The following is a 14,833-nucleotide window of genomic DNA, read 5'->3' on the forward strand; positions in this document are numbered from 1 at the left end:
CAGTGAGTTGAACTTGTTACGATTTTCATATAAAATTGGTTATAACTTTGTAAATACCCTGTATAACATACCCAACCTTTATATTTTGAAAGTAACAGGATCTATTTGTTTACGATGAAAACTAGTTATAATTCATTGAAGGGTCTAAAAGGGTCTAATGTACACAATGGTCCCCTCTTCAACTTGTTGTGGTCAACTTATCGCAGCGTCTAAACAGCGTTTCAACCTCAACAAATCACAGCAACTTGTCATCACAACTAGTTGCTGGACTTATCGCTGTGTTTAAACGCCCCTTAATATAAAAGTTTGACACACATAAATCATAGCAACTCAACTACCTGTCTTCTTAGGCTAAGGCTTCGGCCATAAAAGCGACAATTTACGGTGCCATAGAAGCAGTAAAATAAAGCGCGAAAATTGGTCCCGCGGTGAGTGTAGTGGATGGCCAGACTGAGCTGTAAAATATCGCGAAGCAATATCGAACGGGTCCATCTTCAGCGTCATGTCGCAAACAAATGGACCTAGGTCCAAATTTATAGCTCATCTAGCCACAACCACGACCAAAACACTGTATTTACATCTCGCGACACGCCGTAATTTACATCACCGTCAAGCCATGCTTTTCACTGCAGTTACTGCCGGTTCATTTTACTGCTGTTACAGCGCCGTAAGAGCAGTAAAATGAAGCGACCGTAAAAAGCATGACCAGATGGGGATGTAAATTACAGCGTGTCACGATATGTAAATACAGTGTTCCGGTCGTTGTTGTGGTTAGATGAGCTACAAATTTGGACCCAGATCCTTCTTACCAGGACCCATTTTCGCGCTCCATTTTACTGCTCTTATGGCGCCGTAAATTGTCGCTTGTCTGGTCTTAGCCTTAGCCTAAAAGGAAACAGGTAGTTGAGTTGCTATGATTTATGTTTGTCAAACTTTTATATTGGTAGACTATTTCAAACGTAGTTCCGATATACTGTATTAACGCGTATGTTCCGTTTTTATTTGGCTTATTCTGTATATGGTTAAGTACGATTATATTCGCGGTGTGCAAGTACTTGGAAGGGATACTTAGTCTTTTTTTGACAAATCACCTTTTATCGAGATATGGCTTCTTTTTCAAAATATACCTAAAAATGTAAATTATAAATACATTTTCAGATTATTAACAGGTCTCTATAATCGTACTTAACCATATACAAATATGTGGTGGATTCGACAAATATTCAAAATAGGTCGATAAACACTGGCTTATCAAAAAAGTACTAAGAGGCAAAAAAGGTTTAGAAACATTTTGTTTAACTAATGGTGTCACAATAATAATTTAATTGGAACGTACATAAAAGTTTAGGGGGGTTTAAAGGAACCAAACCCCCTTAAAATTTTTATGGGCTGCACAAATTTCACTTTAATTTTCTTTTAAGATGTTGCTGCCATAATAATGCCACATGTCCATTTTCAATGAAAAATCTCGAAGGGTTTTCGATATATGAAAAAAAATCGATTTTCATTTTGTAACTTCAAAGGGCTGTAACTTTTTTTGTGTGCACTATTGTATATAGGTAAGTGAGGTTCAATCAACATATTTTTGATCCCAGAATCTGTGGTATAATTTATGACCATTCTTTTCGGGACACCCTGTATAAAATGCATGCGTTTTGGATGTGGTATTAGTACAACAGTCTAGAAATTGTCGACTTTTTTTCGTCCCGCCAATTCAATTTGATGTGAATTCTTAAGCGTCGTTTAAACACAACGATAAGTCACAGCAACTAGTTGTGATGACAAGTTGAAACGCTGTTTAGACGCTGCGATTCAATGCGATACCACCTTCAACCCAACTCCAACTTTGATAAGTTGTGCGATGCACCGTTTACACACAATGATAAGTTGCAACAACTCGATTGACCTTGATAAGTTGTTTGATTTATCGCTGTGTTTAAACGACCCTTTAGAAGAATGATGTATTAAAAATTTCAAAATGGAATTTTACCGAAACGTTGAAAATTCGGATGGCCCGGAAGCCTTGACCGGGACGCCAGGACAAGACTTCGTAATTCGGGCCATGTCCCGGATTTTTCGGGCTAGTTGGTCACACTAAAGATGACGGAAAAATTATTAAAATGTAGCTCACAGGACAAGAAATCACACAATTTATGGTATGGAATTAATAAAACCATTCTAGACAAAAAAAAATACACGCGAAGATTAAAATGGGAATTTACAGTTCGATAGCAATATGACATATGTAGCAACTATAACATCTGCTGGTGAATCATGGATTCCGTAGAAAAAAATTAAAAGTAAATTAACGGCCATAGAGATGAAATTCTTTAAAAATATTACAAACAATACAATGTGGGACAGATAGAAATAAAACAACTTAGTGGTTTGGGAAATAAATGTGGTAAGTATGAATGAAAATAAGTTACTGAAAATAGAAGCACTGCAACCGAAGTTACTCAAGCAGTAGAAGCTAGAAGAATAGGAAAAAAAGAAAATACATAGCAAGAAAAGCATGAAACGTTCGTCGTAAAGCATGGAGAAGTTGGATTATTGCGACACCTCTAATAATATGAAGAAGAAGAGTACTTATTTATTTATTTATTTATTTATACTGCACATTTACAGCAATGATGCCAATTATAAAGGCACAGTTGGTCAATACAAGGTAATAAGAACATACAATAATTTATACAATACAATAAAATAAATACACGTTAAACATTTAGTATATATTATCCTGACATCAAAATCAAGAAGCTAGATTTTAACTGTTTTTCAAACAGATGGCATACATTATTTACTTATCATCTTGCCACTGTTGCCATACACAAGCAATTGTCATAGCAACATCGAGGTAAACAATACTGATAACATGTAATAACTATATCAAAATTTTTTGCGATCGGAAGTTGGAATTTTAAATTCGGTTACTCCAGTAACGACTACTCCGTAACGAACCGTTAAATTTAATCACCTCTACACATCGTTAACGATTTAAAAAACACGATGGCTACAGTCATATTGCTAAATAAAATTCTTATCAGTACCTTTATAAATATCGCTTACGAAGTATATTGACAATCAGCATTTTTTAAACACATTTTAGTACTTATTTTGAAGTACATAGGTACTACGCGAGGAACTTCACAAAGGTGTGGTACTGGTGCAGTGAAATACATAATGCAATGTAGTTACTAATTGCTATTGGTGTTGTAAAAGGTGATTAAGTATCAGTATTAAGTTTTGTGGTTTCTGTGATAGTACTAAAATTAAACATGAGTGAGGAAGTGGTCGTTTCTAGTGATAACGAAGAACAAAATAACAACCTGCTATCGGTAAAAGGTGTTACAGTTACCGAATCGTCGGATTTTGTGGAAGAAAGTAGTGAATGTAGTGAATCGGATAACAAAAGTGGAAATGAGAGATACGACGATGACCATAGCGTAATAGAGTCTTTTATGCAATGTACGAACGAAGAGGTATGGTATGAGTCAGTATTTCATCTTATTTACTTATTGTGATATATAGATTAGGATTCAGATAAACAAGGATGATCTTTTGATGATTTCAAAATCTTATCTGACATTGAATCGAGTCGATAAGGCTGCAAAACACCTTAAATAAATAGTGGACTTAAAAGCAACCTATTTTAAATTTTCTAGAAATTATTCCCATTGAAAAGTACTTACGAGCAGCATTGCATTCACATTTTACTTTTTTCTTGATATTTCTTGGTACTGAATCATTTTAAGGTATTCCTAAAGAACCAATGGGAATTAAATTTTTTTATGTATTTACGTATATTCAAATGGTAATTTAAAACGGAAAATACAGGCTAAGGAATGTCGCAAGTCATTAATAATATTGAAAATTTATATGTATTAAAAGTCGTAAAGATCAATTAGAATTTTGGTTAGGTTGTTATTTTGATCGAATAATGTAGATTTCCCATGTTTATCGCAGCTTCGAACAATCGTGATGATAAAATCTACATCATTTCATCCAGATACCTGTTGAAGATTACGTATAGCAATATTTAAACTTATTTATTCTATTACTTCAAATTAATAGTCCACAGTACATCGTCCTATTACAAAAGTCTTAAAAATGGTCTTAACTGCTTCGTTTGAGCGAGTCTATCACTTTCTGAAAAATTTTAGAGTACAGGTTGGACGCGTTTCCGCGTCCCGCGTCATTAACATGTTTACGTTGTCGGACTAACGAAACGCGGCCGTAAATTTGTCGGTGGTCGACAAGATTGACAAGAGATCGACAATCTTTATTAATTAAATATAAGTACTTTAAAATGAAAATAGAGTTTTATAATAACAAAACTACCTCGCTAGATTGACATCTTGTGGGTGTCGGACTCTACGATTTTGTAATGTTGAAATAGTAAAAAGAGAAAAATCAAAGAAGCAGCTCTAATTATGCTAAATGAAACCAATTGTGTCGCAAATTCCTCGGTAGAATGCAGTAAGATGTGGTTACCCATACTGAAAGAGGAAGTCAATAGAAAGAAAATACCACGATTAGTAAAACATATCGAGTTAGTACAAATTTTATATTTTAGTATTGCTTATTGTATATCTATGTATTATTAATATTATTTATAATTTAAACATATTAAAGTCAGAATTTGGTATTAGTTTTTTGAAAGTAAATTAAATTTACGACCAAATACTTACGATGTCTGGATAGTATCACGAGATTTTTCCTGGTTTTCCCTCGTGATTTACTATGGAATCTCTAACGCGAGAATTTTACTGTCATCGTTGCATTTGGTTGTCTTTTTAAAGACAGATCACATGCTATGATTTTTTTGTGACGGATATTCTTGAGTTGGGATTGATTTCATGTAATCGAATGAACTATCTTTTAGTAAAGTCGTCCCAGGAACGCAACTCATAAATATTGGCGATGTCATTTTAAAGTCTTCTACTTTAAAATGTATAATATACGTCTGAATTGCCAATATAAATGAGTCAGATTAAATAAATTATTAGAAGAATTTTTTTACTTAGCAACAACATTTTTGTTTATTTTAGTAGTATTTTGTATTTTGACAACGAAACCCGATTTGGGCTTCGAAACGTTAATAAAATCATTTTTTTGGTAAAATTGTGGCTTATTTCCCATTAAAAGTAATTTATTACGATTTTGTAATTACAAAACTCTTAATTTTCAATTTAAAGTACTTATATTTAATTAATCAAGATTGTCAATCTCTTATCCGACAAATTTACAGCCGCGTTTCGTTAGTTCGACAACGTAAATATGTTAATAACGCGGGACGCGGAAACGCGTCTAACCTACACTCTAAAATTTTTCAGAAAGTGGTAGACTCGCTCAAACGAAGCAGTTAAGACCATTTTTAAGACTTTTGTAATCATCTTCCAAAAAGGACTATGTACTCTGGACTATGCTTGCAAAAGTTTTAAAAGGGTTTAAAAACGAAATGAGCAAAACACACACACAAATTCCTTGAAGTTTACATCATAGTGAGTTAATGATTTCGATAGAAATATGACTATCGTTCGACGAAAAGTTTGTTCATTTTATTTAAACAGGAAGATTTCAAAATATTAAACATTAAAGAAGATAAAAACAGCCCCATCTTCTCTGCTTCATTCTCAAACCTGACGAAAGGGTCATTCATCCTTAATATGGTGTTTCCTATTAGATCAATATGGTCTGCAAATTCCAAGAGTACGTTTGGTCTTTCTCAGTAAGTTGGTCATGATTCTTGCACTTCTGATTATGTGTTCCAGAGCTAAATTGAAGAATTGTGGTGACAGTGCATTCCCCTGTTTTAATCCATTGTTTATTTCAAATGTCCCCGAGTATTGTTCTCCAACTCTCACCTTACACCGTATCCCTTGCATAAACATCCGTACCAAACTGACTAGTGACCTTGGAAAACCAAGGTCTTGCATCACTGTCCTCAGCCTAACACTTCATACTCTATCACAGTGGTTCCCAACCTTTTATGTCTGGCGACCCACCTTCTGATGTTTTTTCATATTCGCGACCCATCCCTCACCCATGAAAACAAAGAACACGGTTACTTTACGCTACTCAGCTACTGTAAGAGCCACGGCGCGACCCATCTGAAATCCGCCCGCGACCCACTAGTGGGTCGCGACCCACCGGTTGGGAAACGCTGCTCTATCAGATGCCTATTTAAAATCTATGAACGTCTGTTGAAGCTCATGGTCAAACTACCAGCACTTTTCCATTATCTGTTTTATTAAATACTTTATAAAGCGTTTGAAAGAGAAGCAATAATTGGAACAAAAACGGGGATATCGAGAGCCAAGACTAAACGGATGAATACTATACACAGATAATTAGAAACAGGAAAACTATGAATGGATCTGACTGAGGACAAAGTTAGCTAGACCACTCAAAGTGAATGTTGGCGTTTCACCTCTATTCACAGAGCCGCGCATACCTTACCTAAAGTCTATTCTTATCAGTCCCGGCACTAAGGTATAAGGTACCTGCCTACAAAATTAGCATACCCGTTCTTGGGTTTTTTTAAGTTAGTTTTTTGCATAACACCAGCAGAAAAAGCTCATTTTGGCGCCCCCAAAACAAAAGCGCCCACATGCAGTGCATCCATTGCAGTCCCGTTATCGCTGGCCCTTCTTCTTATGTCTATAAGAAAATGCCTATGCAAATGCCTATTTAAAATCTATGAACATCTGTTGAAGCTCATGGTCAAACTCCCACTACTTTTCCATATCTGTTTTATTAAATACTTTATAAAGCGTTTGAAAGAGAAGCCATAATTATAACAAAAACGGGGATATCGAGAGCCAAGACTACACGGATGAATACTAAACACAGATAATTATTAAAAACAGGAAAACTATGAATGGATCTGACTGAGGACAAAGTTAGCTAAACCACTCAAAGTGAATGTTGGCGTTTCACCTCTATTCACAGAGCCGCGCATACCGCATATCTTACTTAAAGTCTATTCTTATCAGTCCCGGCACTAAGGTATAAGGTGCCTGCCTGAAAAATTAGCATAGCCGTTCTTGGGTTTTTTTAAGTTAGTTTTTTGCATAACACCAGCAGAAAAGCTCATTTTGGCGCAAAAGCGCCCACATGCAGTGCATCCATTGCAGTCCCGTTATCGCTGGCCCTGCTTCTTATGTCTATAAGAAAATCCAATGAAAATATTATTGTTCTGTAATGGTTTGAAATATTTAGCTATTTATCAATAATATTTTTATAACATGAATACGTAATACATATACTTTTACTTATAAGCCTGGATCTCGAGTACTAAAAAAAGTTGAATAATAGCAAGCTGAAAATTTGTTAATAGCTTAACGGTGTCTAGTCGGACAAACTTTGATGTACGAGAACACTGGAATAGGGAAAGTTTTAATCGTGAAATAGGTTAAAAGTTTCGAACGTCAGACTACGAAAACGTCCCATGTATTTTGTCGGACAGAACTTCCTTCCAGGGTTACCCTTTCATTAAACTCTCATGCAAAAAATCAGACTGCTATTTTTTGTCACCAACATAATTCCTGTCAAACCAAGACAGGATATGAAACAATACATGGGGGATTAGGCTTTGGAACTAGAAATGAAGCTGGAGATGACATGCTTGAATTAGCAACAACATTGGATATGGCGACTGTTAACACATTCTTTAAAAAGAGAGAAACTCAACTTATTACCTACAAAAGTGGACAACATCAATCCCAAATAGACTATGTACTTCATGATAAGGAAAGAAGACATACGTGAATGCCAGGACTGCAAGGTAATAGTTAGTGAGACAGTAAGCCAACAACATAAGCTGCTTGTGCTGGACATTGAAGTAAAAAGCGAAACTAAACAAAAATATCGGAGAGGACCACAAAAAATCAAGTGGTGGCTGCTGATAGATGAGAAAGAAGGTCTATTCAGGAGAAGAATAGTAGAAAAAATATGTTGGAACATGAAAGGAAGCCCTAATACAATTTGGAGAAAAATGGCCAGTAGTATTAGAGAGACTGCTATTGAAATACTTGGGAAAACGTCAGGAAAAAAGTTTGAGGATAAAGAGACTTGGTGGTGGTCAAACGAAGTAAAAGGAAAAATAAAAGAGAAGAGAAAATTATATAAAAAGTGGCAAGAAACCAGATCCGACACAGATCTTCAAAACTATATGGTGGCGAAAAAGGAAGCGAAAGTAGCAGTAGCAAAAGCCAAAGCAGAAGCGTATTCAAACCTATACGATCAACTTGATACCAGGGAAGGCGAAACGAAGATATACAGCGTGTCTACTTAAGTTGGAAACATATGGGAAACTTTTTTGTTATTCATTTTACGAAAAAAAGTTATTCTTTATAAAAAGTTCTGCATGCTCTAAAACCTAAGATTCAATCATCAGATATCAAATTTTGTCAATATTATACGAGGTAAGTCAAAAAATATAAACCTCGTTCAAGAGTAAAGTACCTTTATTTCTCTGAATATCGAAAATTCTTATTATGAAAAGTTGTTTGGAAATAGAAACTAAGGTCAAATATGCAATTACATGCTTCTAATTGGAAAAAAATATTTTCTAAATTTTTCTCAAATTTATTGATACTGAACTTCGTTTTTATTTATTACACATACGATAACTTTTTTATTATTACTTTTACGAAAAAAAGGTATTCTTTATAAAAACCTCCGTATGCCCTAGGACCGAAGATGCAACCATCAGATATCACATTTTATTAATTTTATACGAGGTATGTCAAAAAATATGAATTTCACTCAAGAGTAAACTAACTTTATTTTTCACAATATTGAAAATGGTTATTAAAAAAGTTGTTTAGAATTAAAAACTATGTTTCAATATGCAATTACATCTTTCTAATTAAAATATTGTGAAATTTAAAGGTACATAATATAATCTTGAGTGAATTTCATATTTTTTGACACACCTCGTATAAAATTAATAAAACTTGATATATCATGGTTGTGTCCTAAATTTTAGACCATGCAGAGCTTTTTATGAAGAATAATTTTTTTTCGTAAAATGGATAATAAAAGAGTTAATAATTAAAAACGACGTTGGGTACCTATCCATAAATTTGAGAAAAAAATTTTTATTTTTTTTTTTTTTTTTTTTTTTCAATTAGAAGCATGTAATTGCATATTTGATCTTAGTTTTTAATTCCAAACAACTTTTTATCATAAGATTTTTCGATATTGAGAGAAATAAAGGTACTTTACCCTTGACCGAAATTCATTTATATCTGATGATTGAATCTTAGGTTTTGGGGCATGCAGAACTTTTTATAAAGAATAACTTTTTTTCGTAAAATTAATAATAAAAAAGTTTCCCATATGTTTCCAACTTAAGTAGACACGCTGTATAAAATAGCCAAACAGAGAGCAAAGAAAGCAAAAGATTTTAATCAGATTAGATGTATCCGAGACGAAAATAATAAAATACTAGTTTCCGAAAGGGATGTCAAAAAGAGATGGAGAAAGTACTTTGACAGCTTATTAAATGAAGAATTTGACAGACAGCCTGTATAGTCAACGAGGACAGTAACAGCAATGGTCACCAATATAAGCAACGAGGAAGTAGCTCAAGCGCTTCAAAAAATAAAGAAAGGAAAAGCGGTAGGACCAGATGATATTCCTGGGGACGTATGGAGAGCATTGGGAGAGACAGGAACAAGGTGTCTAGCAGGTCTATTTAATAGAATTATGGAAAGTTAGACAAATGCCAGACGAATGGAGAAGCAGTATACTGGTACCTGTTTACAAAAACAAGGAAGATATACAACAATGTACAAACTACAGGGCTATAAAACTGCTTAGCCACACCATGAAAATATGGGAAAGAGTACTTGATAGATGGATACGTGAAGATACCGAAATATCCGAGAATCAATTTGGCTTTATGCAGGGTAGATCAACAACAGATGCAATTTTCATTATAAGGCAGTTGATGGAAAAGTACAGGAGTAAAGAAACAAACGCTCATATGGTATTCATTGATCTTGAGAAAGCATATGATAGAGTTCCTCGAGAGATTCTGTGGTGGGCACTCAATAAGAAAGGAGTCCCTGGTGAATATGTAAAGATTGTTAGGGATATGTATGAGGGAGTAACGACTAGTGTTAGGACAGGTGTGGGAGAGACTGATACATTTCATGTGAAAGTAGGATTGCACCAAGGCTCTGTGCTTAGTCTTAGTCCGTATTTATTCTCATTAGTTTTGGACCAGATAACAGCGAAACTACAGGGTAACATTCCATGGTGCTTAATGTATGCTGATGATGTCGTGTTAGTAGAAAATAGTGAAAGAGACTTAGAACAAAAACTGGAACAGTGGAGACAAACTGGAGGAAAAAGGTTTAAAACTTAGTAGGACAAAAACAGAGTATTTGGAATGTTCATTTAAAGATGGAGCTACTACAAATAAAATGGTATCTTTGGATGGTGAAATGATTGTGAAAAGCAATAGTTGTAAGTACCTAGGATCGGTATAACAGAGTAATGGAGAAATAGATGGAGATGCATGCAGTAGAATTAGGGCTGGATGGATGAAGTGGAAAGAAGCGAGTGGTGTGTTGTGTGACAGAAAAATTCCAATGAAGCTGAAGGGAAAATTCTATAAAACAGCCATAAGACCGGCTATGATGTACGGAACTGAATGTTGGGCAGTGAAAAAGAAAGAGGAACAACGAATGCATGTGGCGGAAATGAGAATGCTTAGATTGATGAGTGGAGTGACAAAGAAGGATAAAATTAGAAATGAGTATATTAGGGGAAGTCTAGGTGTGGCACCAATTGATGCCAAAATGAGAGAGAATAGGTTAATATGGTTTGGTCATGTTCAACATCGAGACGTTAATCACCCAATACGAAGAATAGCTGAAGTGCAGATTCCTGGAAGGAGTAGCAGAGGAAGACCAAAGAAGACCTGGGGGGAGACGATAAGGCAGGACATGTTGGTAAAGGGGATTAACATTGATATGACCCAAGATAGAATTGTGTGGAGAAAAGCAATTAGGGAAGCCGACCCCGCATAGGGATAAGGCAAAGAGAATGATGATTATGAATATAATTCCTGTCATTTAACATGTTTCACGTGTCGGACTTATAATGCCCAGCATATTTGTCGGACAAACATTTTGCTATTGAATAAACTTAAAAACAATCTGCGAGATTTCACAATCATAAACTTGTCAGGATGACACGTTCCACAATTAAAATCACGTTCCACAATTAAAACTTCCCCTGTTCCAGCGTTCCCGTACATCAAAGGTTGTCCGACTAGACACCGTTAAGCTATTAACAAAATTTCAGCTTGTTATTAATCAACTTTTTTTTGGTACGCGGAATCCAGGCCTATTAATGACAAACCATCTGTATTTGCATATTTTAAACCGAATAGTTTTAAAATAGAAATAATAAACCTACAAGATATTGCGTAATATAGTTGAAATTCTACACTTCTGAAACAATGTTTATTTTTTGCTATTACACAACCAACATGATAAATATAAATATATAATTCTCAAATTTTTAAATATTTCCACAAAGACAGAAAGACATTGTATTTATTATTTATAACAATTATGGGTAAATTGTATGACTTACCTTCTCGAAAAAAAAAAACGTTTTAATTTTTTAAAATGGATTTACTGAGTAGTGACTGTTACTTAAAACACAATAAAAATAAAAAAATTGTAGTTAAATATCCGGGACACGTAACGAGGGGACAGCGATACGAAATGCTAAAACTGAGAATACATGGAAAGATAAACGGAGGAAGGAATATATGAAGAAGGAAGTGTCATGGTTGAAAAAAAGTATAATAATGTAACGTTACTGGCAACTGGCTTGCAACTTTGCAGGATACGTTTTAAACTAATTCTTCTTTACGTGCCATTTCCGCGGCACAGATTTGAACTATCATGACTATTCTGATCGTAGATGCGCCTGCCCTGAAAAGTGCGGTACCACAAAGTTAAAAAAAGAATTGGCGGATATCGAGGATATAGTGAACTTTTTTTTGGGAGGTGGGAATCTTCTTAAGACCGTCTGGGAAGGTGTCCCAGGTGTGTCGGATTCGGCCCGCCCTATCTATATCACGAGCCGCCTACCGACTAAACCCACCTCTTTCTCCAGCCGACGGGTCTGGAACCGCTCTAAGGCCGATGCCGCACTGTAGGAAGTTTGCTAGGATGGTGGATGGTAGATACCTGCCTGGCGACCATCCGGCTACTTATACCACGAATAATACAACGACGGTAGCCGCAGTGGCCTCCCACTACCATCTAACCATCCGGTGGTCCGCCAGGCGTCGATCCACCCATATCAGTCGTGTTTGATAATCCATCCGGGTAGCCTCGCTATGAAGGAAAGCGTAATAAGTGCTGTGTATAAAAGAAGGGTAATTTGGGACCCAGCAGACCCACTATGTGACGAAACATGGCTTAAAATATCTGTTTTATTTATTCTTTGCAGTTGCATTAACAAAAATCCAATATTCAAGTCAGGTGAATTTAAAAAACAATTTTTGCCTCTAAGTCGATTTTTCTCCACTTTCTGAAAAGTTTAGTGAGTGAGTTTTACATCTAATATGACGATATGCTAAAAAACAAACCAAATGAAACAAACGATTCCTCAGCAGTCCCTCGTTGCAGCAAACGATGCAGCGACCCTCCACCATCCACCTTTAAAATCCACCCTCCAAGCCACCATCTAGCATCCTGCAGTGCGGCATCGGCTTTAGCGAGCATATCTGACCCCGTCGACCTTACTCATAGCTCCCCTGTGGCACTCCTAGCGTGCATTCCATGGATTGGTTGGCCACCCGGCCGCCCCACGCCCCGCACCAGACAGGCCGGTGAAGCGACCGTCTAGCTCAACCTGCGCGCGGGTAGGTCGACCGAGGTGCCCCCCCCCCCCCCAACCCAGGATGGAACTAACCAGAGAATGTCAGTTGGCAGTTACGAGCAACTCCAGTCATTCATACTTTCATCTATGCACGCTTTCTCATCCACCCATTCATACTTTCTTTCATTTAACTCCAAACATTCCTTACTGTCATCTATACACACTTACTCGTCCGCCCATTCATTCTGACATTCAGATGGGGCAGTCTGTGCAGGTCGGATGTAGAAGGTCCTTCCCCACTGACTGTTCCAAAACGATACAAAACATGCTATAACATACAAGGAAAAAACTAGAGTAAAAGGAGATGAAAAGAGAAAGCAGAGATAGAATTAGAGAAGGGAGAAGGAAGAGAAAAGAAAGAATAGGAAAGAAGCAAAAAACGATAAGAAAAAGTAAAGATAGAGAACATAAACAGGAAATAGAAAGATAAAATTGTTCAAAGAACGATGATTTGTATAGATAAAATTAAGTAAATAAATAAATAAATAAGTAATAAGTAAAACCATGTAAATATAAAATAGGCAGTCAGTGTGGTTTGGATGTAGAGCGTCCCCCCTTCCCCCCACTGACTGCCCGCACGACACAAACACATTTTAAAGAAATAAATATAGGGGTCATCCCGTCTGCAGACGCCTCTCCTTCTCTTCCTTGTGTTTCATTGTCTTGGTGACAAAAGCAATGGCATGGTCGAAGTCTCTCTTACTATTAATGGCTTAGTCCATTAGCTCGTGTGGCTCACCTAGAGGGGATCCCAGACCCAGCTGCAGCTCGGCACGCCCCGCATGGTACGCAGGGCACACGAACACGACATGCCGCGCTTCATCAACCACCCCACACTCGGGACATACACATAGATCGTCAGCGGTCTTCCCTATGCGGTGGGTATATTTTCTGAACGATCCATGCCCCGTCAAGAACTGTGTGAAGTAGTAGTTGACGCGCCGATGCCGACACCCGCACCACCTCACTGCATCCGGGATCAGGGATCTCGTGTTCTCGACTTCGGCTGCCCATTCCCTCTGCCACAACTCTATACTTCTCTTTCTTTCTAATGGTCCTGAACCTGGATATAGTGAACTTTAGCGATAATAAACATAAAAAAATTTTTGATCGACTTTTCGTGTATTGTTCCCGCGAATCCATATGTCTGCAAAATTTCATTCATTTCCATTGAAGAAAAGGCAGTCAAATTAACGTCTAAAGATTTGACGCAAACGATTGAACTAAATAAAAGCGTTTAAAAAAGAAGGTGATGTTAAAGAAATTAATATGGAAGGCTTTGAATAATCCGGAGACGAAAATTTTCAAAATCCGTATTCTATGGAAAGAGTCTGATTATTCATTCTACATTGCCAAAGATAACGAAAATATTGGGAAGAGTATTCCAGCAACATCAGATAAAATCAAAGCAAAAAATATAATAAAAGTTCGTCCTGGGTCCGAAGGATCCAGGACAAACAGGACGATCAAGCAAAAAATATCTCGACCAAATTCGAAATAGGAGAATGATTTATTATGTAGAATGTTAATTTATTTTGGAACTTTTTTGGCATAAAAGATTTCTTTTAACTATACAAATTTTACTATTATTTACATTAAGGATATAGATCCAAATCCCCTACTGGAACAGGATGGTACAGGGAAAACAAACGAAAGTTTGTTGTTTAAACTAAACCCAAACTTTACAATCTTTATAGCAGAGGAACTTGCTATATTTAAGGCTTTGGATTCGGAAAACAATTCACAGCTACCCTTGTCAAACTTGGCTATAATATCGGATTCGAAATCTATTTTATCAGCTATGGTGGACCCCGTTACCTCCCTATACAATAACTCAATAATCGTGGAAATTTTGACAACCTTAAGAGCCTTAGATTATAAACAGATAAATACATTCTTCATATGGGCCAAA

At 36.3% G+C, this 14,833-nt stretch overlaps 1 protein-coding gene across 6 annotated transcripts in view; it reads left to right on the plus strand.

Annotated features, from left to right (window-relative positions):
• The window catches only part of LOC126880356 (leucine-rich repeat flightless-interacting protein 2), a 188,299-nt gene that overhangs the window by 104,400 nt on the left and 69,066 nt on the right, over positions 1-14,833 (plus strand). For 3 of the 6 annotated variants that reach the window (XR_007696576.1, XM_050644172.1, XM_050644169.1), the window contains exon 1: positions 3,051-3,482. The exons of the other annotated variants lie outside the window; for them this stretch is intronic. Coding sequence is in view for 2 of the 3 variants with exons in the window: in XM_050644172.1 (XP_050500129.1) it covers positions 3,279-3,482 (204 nt within the window). In the remaining variant the exon portion in view is untranslated. Of the gene's footprint in view, positions 1-3,050; positions 3,483-14,833 lie in introns of those variants that run through there. 6 annotated transcript variants of the gene reach the window in all.

The sequence above is a fragment of the Diabrotica virgifera genome, chromosome 2 (genome assembly GCF_917563875.1).
Source record: "Diabrotica virgifera virgifera chromosome 2, PGI_DIABVI_V3a".
Taxonomy (NCBI): domain Eukaryota; kingdom Metazoa; phylum Arthropoda; class Insecta; order Coleoptera; family Chrysomelidae; genus Diabrotica; species Diabrotica virgifera.